Below are 26,779 nucleotides of genomic sequence, written 5' to 3' on the forward strand. Positions count from 1 at the left end.
GCGACAACGAGATGTCTAATTTTTCGATATTTGTAAAACACGCAACGCGGAGACGTCGACCTTTTTAGGCGCATTTAACTAGTAATTTGACTTCCTGTTTTGAACTCTGCCGACAATATTCAGTTTGAATCTTTTTCGAATTCTGCTGGATGGATTCCACTTGCAGCGATTGGCAGCTCATTATCTTATCAAGTTTTGATTCGAATTTGCATTAATCCAACTAGTTTCTGATAAGGGAACGCTTTCAGTCAAGTGTCAATCCGAAGCTAATTATACGCGAACGCTTCCTAAATATATTATTTTTGTACGTAATCGTTTATATCATATTTGTTTGGCATGATTAAATTCAATATTCCACTTACAGGTAATATGATTCCGTAATTGGCCAGATATCGTACTGAACACAAGATTTACACCATATTATTAAGATGGCTACTATCCTCGTAGAGGTTATCCTACATTTTATGGGATATGGATTATAAAAATAATATGCCTCATTCGGTACTTTATATAGGCAATCTGTTGTAGCAACGCTATAGCTTTAATAAACACATTAGACAGAAGATAACACTATTAAACTTTTTTATAAGTTGACCTAATGATAGAGCCCCAATAAAATGTTCCCAGGCTACAGAAACACAGTGACTGAGAATGTTTGAAGGAAACAACCATGAAATCATCAAATTCTGAATGCACGTGATCGCTTAGGGTATTATTATCTAATACCTACGTTGTTATTCAAGATGATTGTAAGCTTTATTAGGAATGCGAAATATATAATGTGAAATTATTCAATTCGAACTGTATGTGCTTCAATCAGGTTTCCTCCGTGCCAAACTCAATCATTTTAATGATTACTTCAGATCTCGAAACCTACAACCCGAAATGTAATCACATATGTATATGTCCCCGATTCGATTGCGACAATGTGATCTTATCTTAATATTTACTATTTCTGAAGCATCAGAAATTAAATAAGATAAGTAGTGTACTTGATCGACTTTGAATTGAAAACATAAGTGGTTTTTGTGTTGTGCAAGCCACTGACAATTGTCTGATACCATCTTTCTATAATCAGAATTAAACATACATACATTTCGTTACTTTGATTTATTGCATTGAAGTCAGGTTTGGTACTTTAATCAATCCAAAAGCCCATAATTTGCACTTTACATTCTCAGGCAAGAAGCTAATATAGCTTTATCAAGGATGTGTGCCTCGGAAGAGCCTCCATTTATATCACAAAGGTAAAAGAACCCCAACCATCGTAATACTCATGCCACTTTTCAGTAGTCCCCGAAGACGCCAATTGAATCCGCTCGCTTCAGAGCCCACTTTTGGTGGTCGTTCAGGAACTTTTGCGAGAAGATGGCATCCATCTTGCGCTGCTTGAAGGCCTCGTCCTGCATGTTCTCAATGCTGTTGTCCTGGGCCAGCTCCTTGGGCATGGTGATCATGGGCAGGAAGGCGAACATGCCGAAAAGTCCGTAAGTTTCGCGGCTGCGCAGCTCGTACTGCAGATCCTCGTAGCTGGGAATGTCCTCGAAGCGGGCGTACTCCAGAGCATCCTTGAAGGCCGCATAGTACACCTTGATGAGCTCCTCGCGTCGCTCCTGCAGCAACTGCAGCTTGATGCTGGTGTTCAGGAAGAAGTTCAGATCGCAGGCCGGACTGCCATAGAAGCTCAGCTGGAAGTCCACGAAGATGGCGCGTGTGGGAACGTCCGGCTGTGCGGCGTTGTCGTATCCGTACATGAAGTTGTTGGTCCACATGTCTCCGTGGTTGAGCACCACGTAGCGATCGCCCTTCCTCGGCCTGGACGCATCCGCACACACGTTGCGGAAGTTGTCCATGAAGCGCTGCAGATGCTTGCTAATCTTCTCGTAGCCGGCCCAGCTCGCCGAGCTCTTGATGAGGCCCTTGAGGAAGCCGCCGAACATTTGCTCGAAGGTGTCGCTCTTCATCAGGATGTCCTCGCTGAGCATGCCACGTGTGTACTGCTTCACAATGGCGGGATCCTGTGGAATTGCAAAAAGGAAGTCAGTACGCAGTTGGTGGATTCGCCAGAGTCATCACTGCTACCTTCTTGGCCAGCACCATGGAGGTGGCATGGAACTTTCCCAGCTGCTGGAGAATGAGGGAGGCGTGGTTCCAGTCCAGACCCGCTTCACGCGAGGCCACCTTGAATCCCTCCACCTTGAGGTCGCTGAACACGATCGTTTGCACTGGAGTCTTCACGGAGTGATAGTATCTGATGTGGGATAGAGTTGCTAGTAAGCACGGTGTACTTTCATCTAAAACTTTTATCAACTTACTTTGCTCCGAATGTGTCGCCACGGCTGAGGATATCCAATCGAGGCAAGACATCGGTGTAGGTCTGCTTCTCCTTGATGAACACACAGACATCCTCCAGAAACTGAGTGGCTTCGGTGATCGGAATGGTCTTCACAATCAGCGAAAGCTGCTCCGTCACTGGGGATTCCCCACCATCGGCCCACCTAGCGAACGTGACTCCGACACGATAGATAGCCGAGCAGTAGTTATCCCCCGGATTGCTGCCCCACGCAAAGTTGATCTCCTTCAGGGTCACCTTCGACTCCCGCAGACCCTCCTCCAGGGTCTCTGTGAAGAAGTGCTCGTTGAGATACTCGGGCACCGAGATACTCTGCTCGTTCTTAATGACCACCATTTCGAAACACCAACTAAAGCGAGATACTTCCGATCGAAACCTTAACGCTTGCCTTTCGCAGCCAACTGATTTTGCGGCCTCGTAGAACTCGGCGTTTTATATTTGCCCGCAATAGTGTTAGTTTTTTGGGAAATGTTTATACGACAATTTCGAGCTTTTCATATGACTGTGGTGTCATCGTAAAAATAAACTAATTGGGTGGTAAAAAAAGTACAGTGGGTCGAATATGATTTGAATTTCGACTTGAATTCTATTTCCATGTAAAGTTATCTCTTTAGTTTCACTTAAAATAATTTCTTTTATACTTCTTATGTACTTTTTTATAACAATTTTTTAAATTATTTGAAATTATTTAAATTTTTTTAAATCTTGTGCATACTTCCTATATTTTTTGACATTTTCTTGTTTTCTTTCTATATTTTTTACTTTTTCAAATCAACTGTGACCCACTGTCCGAGCGTAATAGACTGCTTGCCTCGAGCTTTCTAAGAGCCAAGAGTCTCTGTCCAGTTTTGCATAGTCATCCACATCCAACGAAATACACATGCTTGTGGGTTGATGAAACCCTAATTAATTTTCAGCTCTTGTGCTTCGTTTTGTTTTGATAGAAGCAACCTGTTGAACAAAGTCATTCGGCCACGTCATAGGTGCTCTATTGAGAGATTGAGATTCGATTCGGTTGATAGTTCGGTTTGACAACAGGCGGTGCTCCGCTGCTGGAACACCGCCCGTCAGTGGGTCAACAGACCGGGTATTTGCTCCCGGTGTTATCAACTCTGCTTGAGGCATCCGTATCGGAATATACTAGAATTATAGAAACGTGCCGGCCAGCTCATATATACATACATATGTACTTTTTACTCACCTTGATGATAGTGTTAAACGTCAACGGGTTCAGGGATGGATTTGGACAGCACGGGGTATTTGCATCACATTTTTATATTCACCTACTTTCTCACTTATTTCTATTAGTATTTTCTCTGTATGATGATTAACACAAATTAACATCTTTTAGGAATTAACATTAAATAAATAAAATTTTGCATCTTTCTTCGAAGCTAATCCGCTCCTGACCAAAGGTAATGAATATTGCCTCAGTAGTAGAAGCCCAGCCCATCATCCACCTTATCATGCACACGCTAACAATAGATTAAATCATTTCCAGCGAGCTTTTGCGTTATCACACTCAGTAATTTCGGTGTGGCACAAAATAATTTAAAACACTTCAAAAAATATTTTTAAACCAAACGAAATAAAAACATTTTAAATTAATTTAAAGTAATATTTTATTCGCTCACTGGATTCACTTGCCAATAACATGCTTTTGAGCAAAAGTTATGCGGTGCCAGTTTTGAAAGTTCGCCTTCTGCTGTTGCGCCTTTTCAGCCTTAAGTTGCATAATGTAGTTCTCCATTAGCTGACTGGGCGTGGTTTGTTGGAAGTTCAACGTGGGCGTGGGCACGGTTACGCCCAGATCCATCTGCCGTCGAGCCTTCCACCTTCGACGCAGTCCGTCCAGTCCAAAGGCTGGCACCTCAATGCACAGGAAGTAGGCCAGTTCCATGCCACTAATTAGGGAGCAGCCAAGAAACAGCCCGGCAATTCCACCAAAACTAACTGAAAGAAAAATCCTGATTATTTATTAATTAGCTATGTCTTTTGATAGATAATTTCTAAAACAAACTATTGGATTATATAAGCTATTTGATTTCGTACTGACCCATTAAGTCTACCCAGCCGAAGACGAGGCTGGTGCGATAGACCATAATGGTCTCGAAGCGGAAGTGCACATCCAGATCCACATAGGAATTGTTTGCGTACACATCCGGCGGCAGAAAGGCGGGTCGGACATCGCTGATGTAGTTGAGGGAGTAGCAGTTGCGGAAGCACTTGCAGGACATCCCCTGGAAATGGTTGCGAACGAACTCCTTCTCGCCAGGATTGTGGGAGTAGATGAGCAGGTCTGCGGGATAGGGATCTGGGTTATGGAAGGTTTTGAGTGAGGCTGGACTCCTACTAACCATTGTGCTCAGCGAGGCACAGCAAATCCTGCGCCCGACACGACCGATATTGACCTGGTCAGAGGAACCAATGATAACTTGGAAACGATTTTAATAACGTGCTCACCCGGTGGAAACAGCAGGTCCATTGTGCAGTTGCAATAGCGCACCAAGTACTCCTGATGGCACTCGGACTGGCAGTTCTCAATCATGTAAACGTATCCTTGCAGCGACTTGAAGTCCTTGCTGTTGTGCTCATCCTTGGGGCATCCAAAGTGCTGGATTAGGTATTACCTTGGTGGGTATTAAACAGATAGCCACTCACATCGAAGACGCACTGGCGCTGGTCGGAGCGAACTCCCCGGGTGTCGTTGTCATAGAAGTAGATGACGGGCTCGATCTCCAGGGTCGTCTCCGTGTTCGCGGGCACGAAAAACGGATTGTTGTGCCACACGAATGGCTCGGTTACCATGACATCGATACCCTTCATGGCACTTGTCTCCCTGTGCCCCGGCCAGTGCTTCTCGGGCTGGATGAGAACGCGCACGGAGAGGGCGCTCATGGGACCAGCCGACCCTGTGCGCCAAGGCCACATGGGATCGAGCAACTGCATCCGTCTGCCCTCTTCCGTCTCCAGCGAGTTGAAAGCCCAACACAAGCCGTTCTTGCTGCGCCGCTTCGAAAAGATCTCGCAGCAGTCGTAGGCGTGGTGCCGCCACAGGCAGTCCGCGAGCAGCTCGTTGCAGCGCCAGGTCATGAAGTCCACCACCAGGCTGAAGTTGACGTAGTTGAGCAGCTCCGTCGGCTGGTTGCGCAATCGCTCGAAGGACTGAAAGTGCCCAAAGTAGGCATCGTCGTAGGTGCCCACAATCAGCTCGAAGAGCTCCAGCTGAGCGGCGTCGCTGCCGTTGGCCAGGAACCTTGACTTCGCCTCCGCCAGGCGCTGCCAGTTGAGGCGATTCCGGTTGCAGATCGTTATGACCGGAAAGGGTATGCGGTAAACCGGAAACCGCGTGCTATCCACCACCGTCTGGAAGTGGGCGGCGTTGTAGCGGGCGGAGAGAATCAGGCACACGTACACCGCGCCCAGGAAGGCACTGACAAAGGTGCACAGCCAGACGATCCGCTCCCACCGACTGGCCTTGGCACTGAGCAGCCTGTCCAGTCCGTGGATGGTGGTCCGTTTGCCAAAGCGCAGGGCCAGCTGCCAGGCGGACTGGGCCAACTGTTGGGCCAGGCGACTGGATCTCGATGGCTGCTGCTGAAGCTTTGAAGGAGGAAAATAAACCAGTGTCATGTCGGCACAGGACTCACTGAGTCTGGTCGCAAGGAATGCCAGGTTTTTATACCGTCCATGTGCCATGAACGGAATGCGTGCTGAAATGCAGTGGTAATTAGATGCCGTTTAGCGCGTTGACAAGCCACAAAATGCGGCTGACATGCCGACCCCTTATTAGCCCAATAACTGACTGACCCGGCTGTCACCCAAAGGTCGGGTCAATCGATTGCCTACTCCCATGAGATCTAACCTGATTCGCAGCCAATGGTCATGGTTAGTGCTAATGAGCATCGAAATAAATTCAATTGAATGCAATCAAACGCAATTGATTTGCAAACAGTGATAAAAGAACGGATTGGAATGGCGGTGCGACCTTTGAATACCCTAAGATACACTATCGAGCATTTCCAACTGATTTTTTCCAGTTTGGTCTATGAGTTAATGAACTTTAAAATAGCTATTCAACTGCCCCTCAATGATTAAGTCAATCTCTTGATGTGAAAAGCTAATTGGCATCAAAATCAGCGAGGACTTGTTTTGTTTATGTGGCAAAGTGACTGATGTATTCAACACCTTGCAAGGATCAAAACATTTCGAGCTTGGTTATAAAAGCCATGATGCACCATAAAGGACTCATATCAAAATGTTCGTTCGCTCAACCGGAAAGGAATCGCGAGTGGTGGCTGATTGGATACGGCGACAGGACCAAAATCCTTTGGCGCCAGTCAATACGAAATCTGAAAACCGAAGAGCTTGGACTTTACTGATCGATAGCTATATATCCAGATCGCACATCCATGGATTGTATTTGCTCTTCTTGCCCTCGATGCGACGACGTATGCGGTGAGATTAGCAAGTCATCATCAAGTTGGGAAAAAGCAATATATCTTTAATAGAGTTCTGTGGGCACTGGCCCTCATCTGCGCCTGCACCGTTCTGTTCCACGTGAGCTATTTGCTGGGTGAGCGGTACCACAACAAGCAGTTTCAGACCATCGTTGCCCATGCCCATGCATCAATCCACCACATCGCCTTTCCAGTGGTCATAATCTGCAACAAGAACCGACTGAACTGGTCTCGGTTGCCCGAGATCAAGTCGTTATATAATATCACGCCGGCCCAAGATGAACTATTCGATCGCATCCTCACCGCCTACGATGGCTTCAGTTTTCACAACTTCAACGCATTCGATTCGCTGCTTGGCGAGTCCTTGGATGCACTCAATCACCTGAACTTCACGGAAATCGTGATCCAGATGTCGTGGAGATGCGACGAAATCCTGAGAGATTGTCACTGGCAGACAGCGTCCAGAGACTGCTGTAAACTCTTTCGACCCCGCCGCCTGCCCCTCGGCTATTGTCTGGCATTCAACGAGCTGGAAAAGCGACGGGGCACGGAGACTGGAATCAACACGGGGGTACTACTGAGGCTACTTCTGCGGGAGGCGCAACATGCTCCAGGAAATCCAGGGCTAAAGGGTTTCTGGGTAGGTAGAAGACTCAAATCGTTTTTCTTACACCAATGAGGAGTTCAGCTAAATCCTCTAGAATTTTGTTTACCTTCCAGCTAACAGTGGTAGAGTCTTCAGTGTGGTTCGGTTTCCCCATCGATGTGGTGCCCCACAGCCGCACCAATGTGGCGGTTACAGCGGTATATCACTACTTCGACGAGAGCACCTTGAGCCTGCCCTCCAGTTGGCGGCACTGCGTCATGGACTACGAGGAGGAGAGCGAACACTTTCGTACGCTGGGGGGCCAGAAGTATATGCTGGAGAACTGTCAGGCGGAGTGCCAGCAGCGGTATCTGTTGCGGTACTGCAACTGCTCCGTGGACCTGTTCTACCCGCCATCCGACTACCCCGCTTGCCGGCTGAAGGATCTGCCCTGCCTGGCGGCCCACAACCATTTGCTGCAAAACTTCGAGCAGCCCGGGGAGCATCCCTATGTGCACCGGGAGGAGTCCGGCCTGGTCTGCGAGTGCCTGCACAACTGCAAGTCGCTCACCCTGCTGACCGATATGCGGAAGAGTGTCCTGCAACCCTGGCTGCAGCCCAATTCCAGCGCCATCGAGAGCATGTGGCTCAACGTGTACTTCAAGAAGCCCTCCATGCTGGTCTACAAGACCAACCTGATTTACACCTGGGTGGACTTGATTGGTATGCTATTGTGATGAATCTATGTGTATATGAATCCATGTATCCATTTCAGTTTCATTTGGAGGCATTTGTCAGCTTTGCTTGGGATGTTCAATTATCAGCCTCATCGAGTTTGTATTCTTTGCGCTGTACAAAGTACCTCAACTTTATTGGAAGCGTTTTTCGAACGAGCATCGTAGCAATGAATAAAGTTAATGTGACTTTCTTACTTGGTTCTCAAAGAAGCTTTATGAGCTTTCATTTATTTATAAAATATTTTTTTCAAGTACGAATCATTATTCTGATATCCTCAAAGGTTTTTGGTTTCGTAATTCAAAATGTCTATTTCTGGTATTTTACTTATATTCTACATTAAACATGTGCTTGAAATATCAGCAAAGACTCAAACCTCGTTTCATTATACAACAATATGTAAAATATCATAGAACGTCGACAACAACATTAGTTTTCGAAGTTAATTTCGAAGTTCTTCATTTACCATACATCTTATATTCTACTCATAATTTACTTATATTTTACATTACACGTAAAATGGTTCACGAAATTCATAGAATTGCTAGCTCTTCGAATTCATTTTTCGAAAATATTTTCGGAGTGGATTCTTTTACTTATATTATACAGTGAGTGTATATTTTATGGCGCTACATCGTATGTAGAATTCTCCTACGTGTGCTATACATTTCGTTTCAGCTGCCAGAAGGTAGATGGAGTTTTGTTGTTACTGTGTCTGAGAATTTATTTATAAACCAGCAACAACAACAACTATTTTATATGGCTAAAGGTTGCAACGTAACCCTTTTTCTATCTTGAGCAATAGCATTTCGGTCGAACCATCATTTGCATCACTTTATAGGAATAACTCTCATTGCGCCAAGAGTGCCAGACGATTCCCTTCCACTGAAAGTACTGGCCCTCATCACCTTTCACATAGATGCCGAATAGATTACTGAAATAATAAAGTTGCTTAAAATCTGCAAATAACCGTACCAGATAATTACCTGTAAGTGCAGTTCACATGCCACCAAGCACCCACATACTCCTCGGCACAGTTTTTGTGCCACCCATCATTGTCCCTATCGAAAGTGGAGAAGTTTTGGTTCCTGTTGTGCATCATGGAGTCCCCTGCGTCGCCGGTAAATCCCCCCAGCTTGGTCATTGCATAAAATTTGTTTTCGCTTTCGACAAAGAATTCATCGTAATGCGCATATCGTGTCTGTCCTTCAAAGTCCTCAAGGTGTATGTATAACTCATGGGGCTGTGACTTAGTTATGGCATGCAATTTGTCCAAGCCAATGAAGAAATCTCCATCGAGCTGCCCGAAGCCGTTTTTGTACTCCGCCCAGCTGCGAAAGAAGTTCAACTTGTTGCTGGTGCGACGGGCCATCACAGTCCATCCAGTTCCGGCAATCTCTGTATCGCAGGACACCTGGAAGGGCTCCAGTCCCAACACCTGAACGGTATAGATTCCGTGGGCAGACGGATAGGTGGGACAGTGGCTGGGATATCCTCCCGACAATCCAGTTGTATTTATATCTGAACTGCTCTCTTGGATGTTTTCAGTACTATGATTGGATTGGTTTTCCTCGAGCAAGGCCAGTAGAGATTTGAACAACGCTTCTACTTTGGGTTTGTTTCTGAAAAATGGAAGCTTGTTAACATACAACTTTTGTAAGTGGAGGTACAATTTTACCTGATAGCGGTAGCATTTTGAAAACTCTGTGGGATGATAAAACTCTTAAAAGATTTAATGACTCAAAAGTAACTGATTTACCTCAATATCCTTCGCTTCCGTTGAATAAAACGAGTGACTCAGAAGCGCCACATATATCCACACTGATCGCATCGCAGCGCGTTTATAACTGAATCAACTTTACCATGTCACCTTATATTTTATTACTGAATCATAATCACAAACTAATTTTAATAATTATCATATCATATTACTAATTATATATCAAATGGCCTTATTATACGGTATCGCAATTTAGTGCGTGTAAATAAATCATTTATGCTAGTAAATAGCTAGATTTGCTGCCAAATGCTTTTATCATTTCGGCGCTGATGTAATCATCATTAGGAAGTATTGATACATAAATTTGTTGTTTATTAATAAAGCTAAGAGAAATGTGTGCTTTACCTGAAAAATAATTAATAAAAGGTTGCCTTAAAGTTATGTTTATTAGTTAATCCAGTTGTTAGTTGTACTAAACTTTTATTTCAATCCCTGAATTTCATTGCCGTATTTTAATTACTCCGTTGATAATCACACTTTGATTGAGGGAAATCCAAGAATAAAAGCTAATATGAAAATTTCGAATAATTTTTAAAGCACGGCCATAAGATTTACAGACATTCGTATGGCACTAAAGTGGCTGGAGCAGACTTCAAAATATATCTGTTTGTGGGTCTTCCATCCTAGTGAGTTTTTAACGGCTTATTGAATGCCGGCGGGCGGTGTCTTAACTGCTGCAATGTCGCGTTCGCCGCTTAACAAGCGTCCTCCGGATGCGAATGTGGATGGGGATTTGGATGGGGGCGGGAATGGGAATGGGGATGTGGGCATGCCCGATGCTCCGTGCAGCTGGGGGCGATTGTGGCTGCGTCTGGCGGAGCGGGTCGGGATTGGAAGGGGTCTTGTCGAAATTACGCTCATAAACGTGACTTGACATAATAATCTGGAGCTGGAGCGCTCTGACTTCGTTCACTTGCTTTGTCTTTGGCACTTGCCTTCTGACTCCCGGCCCTTCTGACTCCGGTGGCCATCTTTGCCTCGGATTTCTTTACCTTACCCGGGACTCGCTTTCAAGGTGGCGTCGATTTTTTTGCGGTCTCCTTTTAATTTTTTGCGGTCAGATTTTATGTTTTTATGGTTTTGGGGTCGGGCACCGCCCGGCGAATATGGCAAAAATTTCATTAGTTTTGCAAACAAGCAACCAAACAAACCCAGAAACAAATATTTGTGCCTGCATTTTTTAACAGTTTAGTGCCAGTGGTTGTTCTTATTGTAGGCGCCACAGCAGCTTTTTTATCTTGAACCGTAGAAAAGGAGCTGCTAGCACCAGGTGAAGCCACTTTCCTCCGGGGATATCAACTGAACAAACAGCGAAGGTATCAGAGAAATGGCATTTCTTGGATTCCTTTTAAAATAAACATTTTATGAACTTTGTTTGTTCTTACCCTTGCAGATAGCCAGGTTAAAATAGAGCCGAATGTGTTCAAAGCAAGCACCTGACTACACAGCTATAACTTTTAACATGTTTGATGTAAAATTTGACCAATTCTATTAAATCAATCATTAAGAAGGTCCTAAGCTATGAGTGCACTTTTAGCATTTAAGCACTTGTTATGGTCAAAAAATTACACGTTTACGCAGTGCGCTTCGTCACTACGTGTATTGTTATTTGTTGCAGCGCAACTCTAGTAGCTGAGAGGTCATAAATTAATCATAGCATTAATATCAGTAACTCTTTAAACGTGGTAAATTATTAATAATGAAAGCGTCAATTTAATGAAACCAATCTCTTATATACATCAATAGAAATGCCAACCTTTCTTGGTTGAATGAGACTTCTGTAAGATTGTCGTTTCTGACTGTTTCTACTTTCTAACTACTTTCAATAGCTTTCACGGGTAACTTATAGACTTGCTTGCTTTAAACGGACAGACTGGCGGACAAATGGGTGGAGTACATCGACTCGGTTTGATGAAAAATGTGTGTACTCTATATATATGCTCTATATGGTCGAATGTGTGTACCAGGACTACGGTTGTGCTGGACAGCGTCCAACCAGACCTGGACTCGCCTCACCTCCTATCACTTGGCCCCATAATTTATGACGAAGAGGTTACTTTGTAATCAGCAAATTAACTTTATCGCCGAAAGCGCTGTGTCCATACACACGTGTGTGCGTGGGGCGCCACATCTCATGTATGAAGGGTTGATTCAGTTCACATTTTGAGTGGACATGCCCTGACCTCTGTCCATAGAATAATGAGTGGTGTTTTGAGTGCATTTTTTGTATACTTGACTTTTTTATAGACGACAGCAATCAAAAATTAAATCAGAGAGGCGTTCTTTTTTTATCTCGATAATCAAAATTTTAATATTTGCACTGTGTGTGGCAACGCACAACTCACGAGCTCCCCTTCGTTGGCAAATTTGGCGGTGTGTCACGGTTTTCGCGGTCCTGGCTGCAAATACGGGCGAGTTATAGGATCCGTGCTCTCGGTGGGGTAACCGCCGAGCGCTGTAAATTATCTAATTTTCAATGTCGGTTCGGTTCCCAGCCGCCCCCATTTGGGGTGCTGATTGGATTTCAGTATTGTTCCTAATCTCCGCCCCACGCGGTATGCGCACGAGTTAATCGAATCTGCCTTTTATGTTAACGCATTTTCATATCGGAACAGCCTGCCACCCTGCCACACAATTTGGTTGTTTGCATTCGATTTGTTCCTCGCCAGGGTGTTTCGTTATCTCTTATTATACTAATTTCTGGCCATATTGCAAACAGTGTTCCATCTAAAGGTAATTTTGTTTAATTTGAAGCCACAACTTAAGCACTTTTGGCATCGTAAACTTAAGAACAAGACCCATTCTTCTTGTCACGGCCATAAAGTGGACAATTCAGGTGAACTATGGAGTGTTGATAAGCCAAAGGTAAGAAATTGAAAATCGAATGTCTGTCAAAGTGTCGCAGCAATAGATTTACATTAGGTTCTAGCACAGCACATGTGTGCGAGCCCATATCCAGTCACCTGCCAGACCCAAATCCAGCCGTGACTGCCGATGTGAGGGCCGTTTAATAAGGCACGGATTATCGCCCGGCATTATTTCAATCACATACCAAGTGTCGAGTATTTAGCAGACAAGGAGCACGCGCTCGCCTCCACTGCCCGTTCCATTTCCAGGGTACCATCCCTGCTCCTGTCAGGCCGAGGCGTCAGTTGACGTCGGGAGCGGGGCGGAGCGGTCCTTCCTAAAAAGCCAATAAAAATACTTTGTTTGACAAATAAAAGCCACAGTGAGAGAGGGGCTTTTGGCGATAAAACGCTTCAAGATATCGGGCGGAGCGCCGAGGTTCGTTCGTTCACAAGGCCTGGCAGGTCGCACATGTGTGGATGTGCCGGCGGTTTGGGATCTGCTGCTTGTGCCGGGTCTTCACATCGTTTGGCTTTAAGAGCCAGTTAAAGTGCCCCGTGACCGTTTGGTGTCTGTGTTTCTGGCTCTGTCTCTGCTTGGGCGGCACATCCGGTGGACTGGAGGTCGTCGGACAGTAGGAACGTATGCTACATTCTGTGGGTATCTAGGAAATCAGCTGCCATATTGTCGAGTAGGGTCTACTAGCACACCTGCAGCACAATGAGTATGGTAATATAGGTGATACCCAGTAAAATTACCATTCCATGCTAAAGGAAGCTGGATTTTTTCCTCGAGAGGCAAAGGAACTGCTTGCTCAAATCAGATTTTTGCTGGAAGCATTTTGTTTCCGGTTCGTGTATAGGGTATTGTCTGGCCCGTAGGTTGTTTCCTTTGGCATTTCGGAACCAAGACTACCGACCCAAGCAGATCTTGTTGTTGATGCTGTCGACAACTGTCCTTCGTTTTTCTTCGCCCTCTGTTTGACAATAATCAACGCTGACGACGTTGCCGTCTCACATGTTTGCCAACATGGAGCGGCCATCACGGATATGTTTATGCCTGGGCGTTGAGTTTGTGCTGCCGAGTATTGGTTCATGTTGTTTTTTCCCGCACATATTTGCTCTTAGATAGATGACCCCGTGGCACTGCTCCTTCGACTCCTCTGATTCCTCCGGCATCCGACATCCAACATCCAACATTCAACATCCGGCTCTTCAACGGATTTTTAAAGTTATGCGGCGAGACATTATCACCAGCAGGCTGCGTGACTTTGGCCCCTGCTGTCGGCTTCTTTTATTTTTGGCGCTGGTTAAAACTAATTAAAATTGTGGCGCGTTATTTGGGCCCGGAGAAAATATGCAAACGAGCGGTAGCAGTAGGCGAGTGACGACGAGCATAAAAAATTTCGAGGGACTGCCTTTTGGGGGGCGGCAATTAAAACGGCTGCAACTTGAGCTGCTCTCGAGCACGCTCCGAAATTGAAATATTCGCCACGCATCCGGTCCGGCGTGCCACTGATGTTTGCTCATATCCTGCAATCAGTGCACACAAGCGCAGCCTAGTCAATCGCACACACGCACACTCACACACACACGCATACACTCAGTGAAGTCCTGATTACAGCTGCCATATTAATCAACTGACCAAAACATACAAATCGCCGATAGCCCAACGTTTATGAATCGCCACAGTGCTGCGTTCGAAAATTGTTGAGGCCAACGTTTGTGTGTGTGTGTTGGTTAATTGCAGATCCTCGTCCTTGCAGGACTATTGCGATTGCAAACAAAAATCGTCGCTTGACTGCTACAAATTTCAATAAATGATTGCTTACTTTCGAGTGCTGAATTATTTGTGGCACTTTGGTCCGAAAATTTCGATATCTTGTTGGGCTCTATGATTTCAAAAGCGATGTAATATTATGCTCTGATTTTCACACTGCAGTTGAGCAGACTGTTAAATATATATGTAATCTTTGCAATGGTTGGCCTATAAATATATATATAAGTATATATAGTATATGAGTAATACATTTTATTACTAGATATTTAGCACATTGAACTATGTGTTTCATAAATTATCACTATTGTTGGAAATTAAATGAAATAACATTAAGTTCTTTATAAAAGTGACAAATTCCAAGATCAAAGGAAACGTTTTCACCAACAATTCTGGCTCTTATCTCCGCAAAGAGGGATGTATGTAAATACGGCTTTCCTGGCCAGCGCTCTTGAAAAATGAAACCTGTAATTCATCGAGGCGCCACTATGGTCCGTCCTCCGACTTTTGCGGCGATGCAGTGAAGCGGTCAAAGCTGCCACTGGGATTCTGGCGGAGATGTGGATGGGGTTGGTAGGTGGGATGCGTATGGGGATGGGACTGGGGATGTTTGTGCCGTTGGAGCTGCGGAAGTGCTGCGTTGCCATTGAACCGTTAACGACTCGCATTCTTTTCGAGTCTCTTTGGCGTGGGAAAAGGGGCGTGGCGTGGGCTGACGAAGGGGGTTGGAGAGATTAATTTTCGTTTGGCGCGCTTGTTAATAAATTAATAAATTAAATTGCATATTTCGCTTTATACTTTATGACGCTTTGGCCGCACGCTCTCTTGTTTTCGTAGGTTTGCCATATACATATGTATGTGTATGTGCCGAAAACGTGAAATTTTTAATATAAATAATTTCGCCAGATTTTCTCTTTGACACACACGGCCAGCCACCGACCGATCCCCCCTCGCAATATCATTATCTTTGGCGCTAGCTGCATAAACAAATTTAAAGCATTTCCAATAAATTTGCATTCGGTCGCCCGATTAATAACAAGGGTTTTCACCTGTTTAAGTGTGACAGGCATTAAATTTATTAATCAATTTTTATGAAATTTTTACTGAGCCACAAATGGGTTTATAAACGAGTGCTCCATCATTCCGTTATGCTTAATTGCAATTTAATTATTTTTAATTAATCAATACAAAGTGAGTGTGGGATTTCAGTGCAGTGATTAGGCGTTTATGCAATACTAGTATTAAATAAAAACATATGTATTAAGTTAGGTAATCACTTTAAAGGCTTCAAAAACAAAAAACGTAAACTTCCATACAACGATAAAATTCAAAAAAAATTATGTTTTATTTACAGCAATTTAAGCAAACGGACCAAAAAAAATTCTAATTGTTGCCAAACAAAAAGTGCAGCATACTTTTAGGGCGGCAAAGCGATTTTGGCACGGTAAACGTTTAGAACCGGAATCTGTAGCCGAAGGTTAACCGGTTCACTACCTGTAAGTGAACCGGAACGGAAATAAATGTAAATGTTGATTTCCTGCACCGAAGCGGTTAAGCTTGCGAGTTTTCTGGCCTAATTGATTTAATTTTTAAAAAGTGTTCGTTTTCTTACGACAAATTGATACTTACCCACTCAAGTGGACATCTGAAAAAACCGAAACGTAATAAGTTCCTTAGTATGTACATGAAATTTGCCGGTCAGCTTCTGAAAAGATAACAATTTTTTTGTTTGCGAAAAATTTGACGCCTCTTTTTTTAACGGGCCTACTGACTCGAATTGATTAGGATCACTACTCGGGTCGATTCACCGAATTTCGTCTGCCTGTCAGACTTTGTATGCTTGATTAGGTCGGAAGCGCTTTCTTCAACCAATTAGATCATTTTCAATGATTACAATATTACTGCTGCATAAATGTGATTATATTTATTAATCTGCACTTCATCAATTAGCTGCATTAATGAATCAATCCAGCTATTTCCTTGTGATAGATAAGAAGATAGCCGGTAATAACCCAGCCATTAATGGTTGATTTTGGAATTTTTCATCTTAAACTATATAGTATTTATGCGATAAGCATATAAGTAACCCCCATTGAAATTAGCTTAGCTAATGTCAAAAACGCGACTATGAAATAAAGTTTACAAAATGAATTAGTATACTTCGTTTGAACTTTGTAGATTTTTTTGTTGTCTTGTCGTAGACTTTGTAGATAAGCCCCCTACTCAAATGCCGAAAAGAAAATACGTATTTAAATCGCTGATAAGCTAACCAAGCAAAAAGAGCCGAGCTGCAAGAATTCTACAAGCTCAGTCGTCGGAAGAAACCCCTCAAGTGGGGTAGTGTGGGTAATATTTGGTGTAGCGGCGATGAGAGAGCACAAATGCGAATACGGCATACGACATACGGAATATATGTACATAAAATCGAAACCGCGTGAAACGAGATTTTAGTTGAATTTGAGCAAGCGGCAAACGCGCAACACACGTCCTGAAGCATCGATAAATCGGATTCGGAATCGGAATCGCCAAACTCGTCGGGTTATACTACAATCAGCAGCTTTACTTTGAAATGATCGTATCTAAGCACCTGAGAAAAGAACTTTTTAAGGCGCCGCAGCACAGGTGCAGCTTATGAAACTCGCCGAAGTGAAAAAAAAAAAAAAACGTGCGGAAAGATCAGCTATTCCATTGCCCGATAGTAAATCCAAGGAGCAATGGTGCGAAATCTGTGGACTGCCCTCCTCCTGCTGGGCAGTGCCACCTGCGGTTCGAGCGTGCCGGTCAAGGCAAATGATCCGGAACAGAGTTGTCCGTACCTCGGAGAGTGCAATTCAACGATCAATCAGCAGCACATCGATACCCTGATGTCCTACGTGGACAGCGAAAAGAATCCCTGCGAGGATTTCTATGCCTACGCCTGCGGAAAATGGCGGGCGAAGCATGGAAGCCACACAACCGCCACGATGATCAGCGAATCGCAAATTAACCGCCAGTACGAGGAGCTTTTCCTCCGACTGCTGAGGAATCCCAGGGCCCCAGAATACGGATACCCCATGTACGCCAAGGTGTTGGCCCATTACCAGTCATGCATCGCCCTGGAGAAGCCGGATCTGAGGCGATACATCGAACTACTGGACCGGGATCTGCTCGCCTCCTTGAACTCCACACACTGGATGCACCTGCTGGCGGTTTTAGGGCGGTACGGCTACCACGGTCACTACGTCCAAGTAGAAGTACGTTGGTACAACGCCACCCATCACATGATCTTCCTGCTGCCGCACAATCGCCACCTGAACCTGAGTCTCACGCAGGACATCTATGATGCGCTGAGTCAGGATGGCTCCTCCTGGCCACCGCTCCACCAGCTGCAGGAGCAATTCAGAAGTCTGGAGCACAACTTAGTGCGACTGGCTAAGCCCCATTCGGCGGACGATACCTTCCGGAATTACAGTCTGGATCAGATTCGGACGGAGGTGCCGGGACTGCAGTGGGACGAGGCGCTGAGGACACAGCTCGGCAGATCGGTGCCCGGGAATCACGTCTTCCAGGTGGACGACTTGGACGCCATCGAGGGGCTTGTGGAGTACCTCAATACAGTAGATTCCCTCCTGCTTAATCGCTACAGCCTGGCAAGGTTCCTTAGCCACCTGCTGGAGCTTCCACACAATCCACTGGCCACCTGGGAGTCCGGCCAGCGATCGCGGGGAAAGAACTGCATTCGTCACATGCGCCGCTCCGTTTACCTGCCGATGAACTACGTCTACGAGAGAAGTTTCTACTCCCGGCGCCGCCACGCGGACGAGCTGGTCATCCACAGCGTCTTCCAGCAGCTGCAGAGTCAACTGGAGCTGCGGGTGCAGCACAACGCCTTCAATCTAAGCCAGGATCTGGTGAAATCGCTGCAGGCAAAGGTGCACCAGATGCGCATCAACGTGGGCAACCTGCCGCCCAATGTGACGGAGCAGTTCTATTCGGACAGCGACCGACGGTGGAGCGTGGGCGGCGACTTCTACGAGAATCACCTGAACAGCCTGCTCTACTACTACACGCTCGTCGCCGATCTGGAAAGCAGTTCGGACCAGGAGGAGCGGGACATCTGGTACAGCTTCAATATGCACACGCCCGAGTTTCCCGACAACATCGATGCCACGCCGTACTTCTACTGCCTGGGCAACATCATTTTCGTGCCGTACTCCTACGTGAAGCGTCCCTTCTTCGATGCCAACTTCTGGCCAGCGCTGCTCTATGGCGATCTGGCCAACACCCTGGGCCACGAGATCATGCACGCCTTCGACACGGACCTGGTGGACTACGACGCGCAGGGTAATCTGCGTAACTTCAGCGACCAGTTGGGCGAAGTGGAGCTCTACAACGAAGCGGTTGGATGCCTTAACAGCAGCGCCGTGATGCTAAACGAGCGCACCTCCGACGTCAGCGGATCGCGACTGGCCCTGCAGACCTACGGTGGCGACTGGCTCACCCGGTCGGGCAACGGGCGCCTCTACTTCCTCCAGTTCGCCCACTTCTTCTGCGGCGATGAGGGTGACCAGTACCACGACTCCGGCAGCCAGCGTCTGAACTACGCCCTCGGCCAGGTGCCGCAGTTTGCAGAGGTGTTCCGGTGCCACGTTGGCTCTGGGATGACCAGCGCGGACCAGTGCCCCTTCTGGTGAGGGATGCCCTCAGACGGTCGGTGACTTCCACTGCTAGTCGGTGTATAGCTTTAATTAGGAACCCAAGTATTGTGAATAAACTTCTATGCTTAGCAATTGCGTATGCGGCTCGCATCTGTCGGGCGGATTTTCCGACACGGACTGAGTTAATTTTCAATTACGTGTGCAACGTGATAGACTAGACATCGGTGAGCAGTAGATGCCCTTCCAGGATGTTCGCTGTCAGGCACTGAAAGAATAGGGGGGTAGGTGCTCACACCTACGCAGAGAAAATAGAAAAATTGGATGCTTCAGTCGAAAAATTTAACAGTGTGAGCGAAAACCATTTAAAAAGTACAAAATGTTTCGACTCTGTTTGTGCACCTTGAACTTTTGCCGGTTTCCTCTGTAGAAGAACTCACGTGTGCGTATGTGTTACCCGGCGTGCTTTTATTTATTTGCTAATTAACACCCATCCTGTGCAGAGCAGTCGGCAGCCCAGAGGGCGACGACCATCCAGAGAGCGAAACCAAGACTGAGTCCAGAATCCGACTTCGATTCCGAGTCCCGGGCCCAAGTCGGTGGCCGCGAATTGTTGCACTGTGCAACTTGTTGAAGGTCGTCGCGCAAATCGCTCATACGCCGCGTGGGTCTTGAAGGCGCGTGGCAAGCGTGGTCGGGTTCGCCTGGCAACCGCATTAATGGGCCATTAACAACCTGCCGGGATGATAGCGCGTGAGCCGCGTGTCAAACAGCGGTCAGCCCCGCCGAATCGTGGTTGTTTCCGATGAATGGGCGACCGTCTGTTTGTCTTTGCCCCACAAATGGACTACAAACGGGGAACTTGAATTGATTCTGCGATAAAGAACGAATGCCTCGAGACACTCGAGCTACTCATGTGAAATAGGGTATGGGCTCAGTCATCTAAATCAATATTCTGCGGTTCCAATTTGGTATGTTTCGAGTCAGCAAAATGGATAACACATCTTTAGCAGTCTGAATTCCAGAGCTCATCCAAAGCGGCTGCATTATGCTGAGTGCGATATAGCCAGCAGTTCCTCTTTCCGTCGGCCGGCTTATCAGTGCTGTATTTCATTCATTGATGTAATTCAAAGCGGCTGTGCATTATATTTGGGCTGCCTTATAATTAGTTTTAAAATAAACCGCTTGGCCAGCGGAACGCGGAAAGCCGAGTGACGCAATCGGAGCAGCGAATTGCGCATGGTGTGGTGTGAGTCGGAAGCCAGCAACAAACTCGCTGCTTCTGATCGCCACGGCGGTGCTCCACTCGGCTCGGCTGAGGTCCGTTCCTTGACCCCCGGATGCCGGCGGTCTTGCCCGCCACTCGGGGTTCCATGTCACGTGCGCTGGCTCGGCGGAGCAAGTATGTGTGTGTATGTGGGTCTGTGCGGAATTGATTGATTCGCCAGCGAAGGTGGCGCACTGGAAGACAGACAGACTGACAGACAGACAGACGACCTGATAGGGCTGATGAAATTACAAGTCGCGCAGCGTCATTCAGAACGATTGTGGGCATGTTATGCGAGTAAACGGATTTTGCGGCAATGAAATAATTGCCAACATTACAGAACTGGCAATGTCTAATTAACCCGCACCGATAAAGCCATGCCCCCCGCCATGTTCGGATTTTCAAAATTGCATTGCCCGGAATCGAGTGCCCAAAATCTGAAACCAAATATTCGCGTTCCGGTGTCGCCGACAGAAGCGGTGGCTACTTAGCAAGTGGAACCACTGCGTCCGTCCATCCCAGTTGGACCATGGAACGCCAGCCAGCCACATGAGTTTATCATAAAGCACCCACTAAATTTTTGCTGCTGCTGTTGGCGACCACAATGTTTGTAAATGTTTTTCACCGTCGAATGGAATTTGGGGGATTGCTTTGTTTGTCATTTGGGGTATTTGCCAACTGACCAACTACTGTCCATTTGAATGATTTTGGTGTGCCTCTTTTGGCATAAATAGCAATATATTCAGATACCAATAAAGTCACAACTGATAGAATTCAGGCCACAGGAGCAAGCCGCTTGTATTTATCGAATCATTGAGTTGTAAGCAGTTTAACTTATCTATCTGAACTATGAGTTACTGACATTCTAATCATTTTCTTGATTCCATATTGATGATACTTAAAGTCTAGATTATTAGTTTACGGTTTAAAAAGCACTGAGCTTTGATGCTGATTCCATCAGCTGATTCCGGATTCGTGGTGATTGGCTTTATTATCAGCTGTGAAATTCCGTTAAGCCGGCAAAATGAGTCTTAGATCGATGTAAATGTATTTTATTTGGCGCAAATAACCACGCTTTATCATGGTCTTGTGTTTACAAAACTAATTTGTAATTTGTTTAAGAATTTGTGTGTTTGTTAAATACCGTGTTGCCTAATATTCTATAAGGAATATTCTATAATTCAATAAGGAAATCCTTAACAAAGTAAGTTAACTAACTTATAACTTAAGTTATAACTATAACTTATATATATAGCCAGCCCTTTTTTGGGTTAGAGAACGCTGTAGTATTGAAAATTTGGCATATTTGGAAAGTCCATGCTTCTGTGTAGGCACGTATACCCTTCCCATGTAAAAACCTTCAGCTTAGTGATAAAACATATGCTCTTCCTTTTGCTAAAACTAAAATTAAAGATAAAATCTTTAAATATCATGCAGTTAAAAGATATATCCCATCAAGGAACTCATCATGGTGGCTCTGTACCTCATCAGCTCCACCTCTGCCACCTGAGCATCCACAAATCTCAGCCCCTGATTTCATTTTACGGCTCCGTCGGTGTGAAAGTCACTTTGTGGCAAACTGCAAGCAAAGTTGTGTTTATCCCTGGGGTCCTGAATTCGGTTCGTTTTCGCTCCAAATTTCAGCAATAGTCAGATGAAGAATTTTCAGTGTGTGATTTTTATTGTGGCTGCAATTCGCTTGGGTCTTGTTAACATTCGCTTTTTTCCGGGAAAATTCGTTCGGCTGCAGTATGATGATGATGATGCTGGGAGTTGATTTCGCTGAGTTACTGCAATAATTGGAATTTAAATTTTAAGGACTTTCCGTCAGCTGTCCTTCGAGTGAATCCTTCTTTCCAGAACCTTACATTTTTCAAGTCAAAAGGGAGAGTGATCTATTGCACAGACCTAATATTACCTACCTGTTTCCATTGTTTCAGTTCACCTGGATATATATTTATAGCGGAGAGGTTCGCGAAAATAATTAAATTACGGTTAGCGCGAGGAAAATCCATCGATCCGACAGCTGCGGCTGTTAATCTTACCTGATCGCTGCTAGGTGGATTAAGGAAAATCTGAGGTAGTGGGTGGGCAATAAAATCTGCACCCAATCCATATTCTACCTGATCATTGTATATAAACCATTAGCAAAATGCCAGAAAGCCACAGTTACAAACTGAAACGTCTAACGTCAACAACAAGACAGCAAACTACTTCCAAAATGGTCCTGAGCAATTCCACGCCAAACAACCCGTCCAAGCACAACCAGATGGTGGTGGACACGGCAGCCATGAACAGTGAGGATCTCAGCGAGCTACTGCAGCTGAACGCTGAGATCGAGGAACGTCGTCGCTCCGGCCGCCATGGAGATGCCAGCACCGCCTGTGGCCTGCTCCGAGCTACGATGACCAGGGAGGAACTCTTCGAGATTTCCTCGTTGGATGACGATCGCTTTCTGACCGCCCTGGAGCACCAAAACTCATTTGGATCACCGCGCCGAGTTCAGGTTACCGACCTGGACTTGTCCAGCATCGAAAATTTGATGAAGTACTTCGACGAAGAGGTACCTGTGACGCCAACAAAGACACTGGGCACCACCAAAGCAGCCGGAAACACGGGTAAAGTGGCCAGCACCATTGCCAAGTTGGCCCTCCAGACGGATCCGATCACGCCGCCCAAGCCAAAGGTGGGTAGTGGCCACCTGAAGATCAGCGAGCTGAAGCAGAAATACGAACAGCTGCCGGAGATGGAGACGCCACGCTCTACATACCAGGCATCCAGAAAGGCATCCGCCTCGCTGCCCATGAAGGTGAAGGAGATGGCCCAACTGTTTAACTCGAAGATCAGCCAGGTGATGCGACGCACAGAGGAACCACAGTATGTTCAGCTGCAAAATGAGATGTCGCCGGAGGTCAAGGCACAGAACCGCCTGGTGTCGCCCTTAGAGTCCCCAGTTCAAGGACCTTGCCTGGTGGCCGAGGAAGTTTTCCGCGAGCTGAGCGTGAAGGACAAAGCCCTGCTGTTCAACAAGTTTATCGGTGACATGGCAGCCAAGCACCCTAAGTTCAACGCACATGCCGCAGATCTCAAGGAGAAGGTAAACAAACAGGTGGCACGAGGGGAGGTGGTGGCTGAACGGCAAGCCAGTGTCAAGCATCTCGCCCAGGAGCTGGAGGCGAAATGTATCCTGGAGCCTGGATCGCCACCACGGCCTAGTGGTTCCTCTCCCCCCAAGACGACTGAGAGCAAGCCAGAGACATGCACCTCCCAGCTCCATGTGAGCACACTGACTGTGATCCTCAAGCCAAGTCCGGAGCGCAGAGCTCCACAGCCACGACCCCGCCGATGCCTAGATCGTCAGAGCGATGAGCATGCCCGAGAGCCATCCCAGAAGCGAAACCTCGCCGCGATTCGCACCATGATGCCAACGGAGGCCTATGCGCCACCCAAGAAGATCCGACGCACTCGACAGGAGCGCACCGGTGCGGATAGTCAAATGTTTTTTCAGAACGAACACCTCGAGACCCTATTCTACAGCTGGCTCAGTTCGGAGAACGGTGTCCAGTTCGATATTACGAGTGTGTCTGACGGTCAGCAGACCATTGAGATAGCCACCGAGGCGGGTGATCTTCTGGAGCAACCGCTACTCGAGCCGAGCACCGCTACTCTGGAGGATGTGAGCCAAAAGTCCGCCGTCGAGCGTCTTCTGGAGGAGGCCATCGCCAAATTGGAGCTAGATAACGAGTCCAAGAAGGAGAAACAAGTTGAGGAAAAGAAGGAGGTGAATACAGCTGAGGATCCCATCGTCCAAGTCACTCCGCGACGCATTAAGCGCCAGGCGCCGCCAGTGCCAGCCCCACGACCCAGTCTAAGCCAAGTTACCTCCAGTGCATCCAGCTGCAAGCAATCCGAGGCTGAGGAAAGTGAATCCGGGTTGTCTACACTCCCCAAGGTAAGTGATATCTTTAATAAGTGGATTCATGAATGTGGACTCATTGTGCTTAACTTTCTATCACAGATAACCAGCGACGAATCCCAGCCAGAGACGCCCAAGGATGACTTGCAGACAGGTGAATTTGATTTCGCCAAGCCCCAGCGTCCGCCACGCAAGAAGAAGATGCGCCGAACTCTCACCTGGAAGAAGGAGAACTCCATTGTCGAGGCCACAGCAATAACCTCAACGGACTCCGATTCAGATTACAAGCCCCCGCTATTAGGAGCGGCCAAGAAGAAGTCCGGAGCTATCTGTAACCCACTTCCCATGCCCGAGCCAAGTTTCATTGAGCTGGATAAGTCACTGATGCGCCACTTGAACTCGCCCCGGAAGATCAAGTCGGCATACACCCTCACCGTGATGTCATCTCCCTCACCGAATGCAGACAGCGATCAGTCTCCTAGTCAGACTCCAAGGCAATCCCTGGTACAGGTCATGCGGGACAGTTTCGTGGATCAGGGCTTCGAGACATGCTCGAACGATCCCATGGACAACAGTCCGATACGCCGATCTTCGCTTGGGGCCACGGAATCGAAGCCCTCCGGTTTCTCCACGCCAGTTAAGGGACGCCAGGCATCAATTCCGGCGCAACAACAACTGTTCAGTCCGATTCTCACCCAGGAGCGCCCTCGCCGCAGTTCCCTGGCCATGCAAGTGATCCGGGAGGATCATCCGCTCGACCTGGACGCCACCTCCAGCTCGCCCTCCACACCGTGCAGCGAGCGGGAGTTCTTCGCCAATGCCCCGACTGTCGAGATCGATAACTCCCAGGATGAGAGTCCGACCAGCAAGGCGCACTCAATGTTCTGGATCACCTCTGGCGACTTCACGGTCTCCCTGGAAATCTTCAAGAACAGCCCGGAGCGCCTGCGACTGTTGTACGAGATCTTCACTCAGAAAAGCTGGGAGACTCGTGACCTGGCCTTCGGAATCGATGGACACAAGTTCATTCGTGGAGCTGCCAGCTCCGACTCCGACCGTCAGTCGCTGCCCGAGCGTCCGCCCAGTGTGAAGGGCTGCTCCCACTACTGGTTCGCCAGCGGAGATCTCGCAGTGCCCTTCAGCGGAAAACTGATGTCCAGCGAGAAGATCGAGCGGCTGTTCGCCTTCCTCGGCGCAGAGCAGTCGGAGTTGCGCTTCGGCGTGGACCACATCGAGTTCAGCAGCGTGCCGGAGTTCTGGCCCACCACCCAGAAGTATTCCATCGAGAGCAGCTACAGCATGCTGGTGGGTCTGCAGACAGGTGCCAGCAATGGCCTGGAGGGGCGCAGCAAGTACTCCTGGCCCAACAGCAGCATCAGTGCCAACCAGGCGATCAAGACCAGTGACCTGGATCAGACGGAGTTCGAGTCCGATAGCTTCGGAAACAACAGTGGTAGGCTGTCCTTTTCGCCTGATCTCTTCTCCTTGGAATACGAGGCGGTACCCCTGGACGAGCTGTTCGCCAAGGCTCCTCCCTCTGCCGCCATACCCGCCATGTCCGTGCCGCAAATGATGCAGACCCTCAAGCAGCAGCAGTCCAAGCTTCGCAGTGTGGAGCAGCGCATTCGTGGCTACGCCAAGCCCGCCAATCTGGCCGACTCCTCGCTGGAGCACTGCCGCAACACGCCGCAATATGTCCACAAGCTGCGCTCCATCATCCGGGCCATTGACAACATTGGACGCGACGATGGCTTCCGCGGCTGCTCGATGGAGCAGCTCGAGAGTTTCATGTACTTCCTCAGCGAGTATGCGGATGTGTGCCTGGCCAACTGCAGCGAGCACATGGACAAGATTCTCGACACCCTGATGGACCGCAGGGCCGTGGAGGTCTGAGCGATGGTGCTACCTCATCGGGATCTGACTTTTTTTTAAGATTTTATAACCAATTAGTTCCTAGACACTAACATATAATGTTACAAAGATTTTAGATAATAAACTTTAAAGAGAAATGTTAAAGCCACTCAGTGTATTTCTTTGGGCATGCATAGTCCAACAAAATCTTGTGTCCTGGAGGGCATAGCTCCTTGCACGTAGGAGTCTGGCAAGCATCACGTTTCCGGCAAGCACATGGGTTCTTTTTCTTGCCCTCATCAAGCAAATGCTCCTGTTGCATCAACTTCAGACATTCCTGGCCAAGGATACCATGTTTGTGCACTTCCAGTGGCCAAGGGAATCCGTTTGGGGCCAAAAGGAGTAGCTGGGTTCGGTTCAATAACAATTTCAACTGCAAAAGTGCTGCACAAACATGGTATTAGATAAAACTGATAGCTATTAATGCAATAACTGGTTTCTTGTTCAACATAAAATAAAACTGCCATTGACTTTCTTTTGCCTTTCAAATAAGTCCTTACAAAATAATAGTTAT

General features: G+C 46.9%; 6 protein-coding genes and 2 long non-coding RNA genes across 8 annotated transcripts; 4 read left to right on the forward strand and 4 right to left on the reverse strand.

The window, feature by feature from the left end:
* Positions 1-1,100: 1,100 nt before the first annotated feature.
* Positions 1,101-2,771, reverse strand: LOC6731198. The gene is made up of 3 exons (XM_002078321.4): positions 2,316-2,771; positions 2,083-2,251; positions 1,101-2,018 (listed from the first exon to the last, which is right to left on the reverse strand). The coding sequence occupies exons 1-3, from the start codon at positions 2,687-2,689 to the stop codon at positions 1,287-1,289; spliced, it is 1,275 nt and encodes a 424-aa protein (XP_002078357.1). The 5' UTR covers positions 2,690-2,771; the 3' UTR covers positions 1,101-1,286.
* Positions 2,772-3,986: 1,215 nt separating this feature from the next.
* LOC6731199 (pickpocket protein 19) lies at positions 3,987-6,305 on the reverse strand. Its single transcript, XM_002078322.4, has 5 exons — positions 5,015-6,305; positions 4,817-4,949; positions 4,711-4,764; positions 4,410-4,652; positions 3,987-4,306 (listed from the first exon to the last, which is right to left on the reverse strand). Exons 1-5 carry the CDS (start codon positions 6,050-6,052, stop codon positions 3,993-3,995), a joined length of 1,782 nt encoding a protein of 593 aa, XP_002078358.3. The 5' UTR covers positions 6,053-6,305; the 3' UTR covers positions 3,987-3,992.
* A 203-nt stretch (positions 6,306-6,508) lies between these two features.
* LOC6731200 (pickpocket protein 19) lies at positions 6,509-8,311 on the forward strand. The gene is made up of 4 exons (XM_002078323.4): positions 6,509-6,811; positions 6,865-7,453; positions 7,534-8,122; positions 8,175-8,311. Exons 1-4 carry the CDS (start codon positions 6,612-6,614, stop codon positions 8,309-8,311), a joined length of 1,515 nt encoding a protein of 504 aa, XP_002078359.3. The 5' UTR covers positions 6,509-6,611.
* A 565-nt stretch (positions 8,312-8,876) lies between these two features.
* Positions 8,877-10,231, reverse strand: LOC6731201 (techylectin-5B). Its single transcript, XM_002078324.4, has 4 exons — positions 9,894-10,231; positions 9,813-9,838; positions 9,121-9,756; positions 8,877-9,068 (listed from the first exon to the last, which is right to left on the reverse strand). The coding sequence occupies exons 1-4, from the start codon at positions 9,963-9,965 to the stop codon at positions 8,924-8,926; spliced, it is 879 nt and encodes a 292-aa protein (XP_002078360.1). The 5' UTR covers positions 9,966-10,231; the 3' UTR covers positions 8,877-8,923.
* Positions 10,232-12,162: 1,931 nt separating this feature from the next.
* LOC123327205 lies at positions 12,163-13,578 on the forward strand. Its single transcript, XR_006541757.1, has 3 exons — positions 12,163-12,469; positions 12,530-12,779; positions 12,837-13,578. It is a non-coding gene; the product is annotated as an uncharacterized LOC123327205 (long non-coding RNA).
* Positions 13,579-16,854: 3,276 nt separating this feature from the next.
* LOC6731202 (neprilysin-1) lies at positions 16,855-19,306 on the forward strand. The gene has a single exon (XM_016179655.3). The coding sequence runs from the start codon at positions 17,252-17,254 to the stop codon at positions 19,208-19,210; it is 1,959 nt and encodes a 652-aa protein (XP_016023747.1). The 5' UTR covers positions 16,855-17,251; the 3' UTR covers positions 19,211-19,306.
* A 2,120-nt stretch (positions 19,307-21,426) lies between these two features.
* Positions 21,427-26,370, forward strand: LOC6731203. The gene is made up of 3 exons (XM_016179656.3): positions 21,427-21,642; positions 22,379-24,390; positions 24,457-26,370. The coding sequence occupies exons 2-3, from the start codon at positions 22,591-22,593 to the stop codon at positions 26,245-26,247; spliced, it is 3,591 nt and encodes a 1,196-aa protein (XP_016023748.1). The 5' UTR covers positions 21,427-21,642; positions 22,379-22,590; the 3' UTR covers positions 26,248-26,370.
* LOC120284238 lies at positions 21,773-22,370 on the reverse strand. Its single transcript, XR_005543448.1, has 3 exons — positions 22,307-22,370; positions 21,922-22,228; positions 21,773-21,839 (listed from the first exon to the last, which is right to left on the reverse strand). It is a non-coding gene; the product is annotated as an uncharacterized LOC120284238 (long non-coding RNA).
* Positions 26,371-26,779: the final 409 nt, after the last annotated feature.

This window comes from Drosophila simulans, chromosome 2L (genome assembly GCF_016746395.2).
Source record: "Drosophila simulans strain w501 chromosome 2L, Prin_Dsim_3.1, whole genome shotgun sequence".
Taxonomy (NCBI): domain Eukaryota; kingdom Metazoa; phylum Arthropoda; class Insecta; order Diptera; family Drosophilidae; genus Drosophila; species Drosophila simulans.

What these genes read in the sequence shown, in the direction of transcription:
- LOC6731198 (XM_002078321.4), bottom strand. Translation starts at nt 2,689, where the DNA reads ATGGTGGTCATTAAGAACGAGCAGAGTATCTCGGTGCCCGAGTATCTC. An exon ending in GGCGACACATTCGGAGCAAA is followed by an intron (nt 2,252 to 2,315) that starts GTAAGTTGATAA and finishes ATCCCACATCAG; the next exon opens with ATACTATCACTCCGTGAAGA. An exon ending in CCATGGTGCTGGCCAAGAAG is followed by an intron (nt 2,019 to 2,082) that starts GTAGCAGTGATG and finishes GCAATTCCACAG; the next exon opens with GATCCCGCCATTGTGAAGCA.
- LOC6731199 (XM_002078322.4), bottom strand. Translation starts at nt 6,052, where the DNA reads ATGGCACATGGACGGTATAAAAACCTGGCATTCCTTGCGACCAGACTC. An exon ending in GGACCTGCTGTTTCCACCGG is followed by an intron (nt 4,765 to 4,816) that starts GTGAGCACGTTA and finishes TCCTCTGACCAG; the next exon opens with GTCAATATCGGTCGTGTCGG. An exon ending in GTGCCTCGCTGAGCACAATG is followed by an intron (nt 4,653 to 4,710) that starts GTTAGTAGGAGT and finishes CCTATCCCGCAG; the next exon opens with ACCTGCTCATCTACTCCCAC.
- LOC6731200 (XM_002078323.4), top strand. Translation starts at nt 6,612, where the DNA reads ATGTTCGTTCGCTCAACCGGAAAGGAATCGCGAGTGGTGGCTGATTGG. An exon ending in TCGATGCGACGACGTATGCG is followed by an intron (nt 6,812 to 6,864) that starts GTGAGATTAGCA and finishes TATCTTTAATAG; the next exon opens with AGTTCTGTGGGCACTGGCCC. An exon ending in CAGGGCTAAAGGGTTTCTGG is followed by an intron (nt 7,454 to 7,533) that starts GTAGGTAGAAGA and finishes TTTACCTTCCAG; the next exon opens with CTAACAGTGGTAGAGTCTTC.
- LOC6731201 (XM_002078324.4), bottom strand. Translation starts at nt 9,965, where the DNA reads ATGCGATCAGTGTGGATATATGTGGCGCTTCTGAGTCACTCGTTTTAT. An exon ending in CGGAAGCGAAGGATATTGAG is followed by an intron (nt 9,839 to 9,893) that starts GTAAATCAGTTA and finishes ATCATCCCACAG; the next exon opens with AGTTTTCAAAATGCTACCGC. An exon ending in CATGTGAACTGCACTTACAG is followed by an intron (nt 9,069 to 9,120) that starts GTAATTATCTGG and finishes TTATTATTTCAG; the next exon opens with TAATCTATTCGGCATCTATG.
- LOC6731202 (XM_016179655.3), top strand. Translation starts at nt 17,252, where the DNA reads ATGGTGCGAAATCTGTGGACTGCCCTCCTCCTGCTGGGCAGTGCCACC.
- LOC6731203 (XM_016179656.3), top strand. Translation starts at nt 22,591, where the DNA reads ATGCCAGAAAGCCACAGTTACAAACTGAAACGTCTAACGTCAACAACA. An exon ending in GGTTGTCTACACTCCCCAAG is followed by an intron (nt 24,391 to 24,456) that starts GTAAGTGATATC and finishes TTTCTATCACAG; the next exon opens with ATAACCAGCGACGAATCCCA.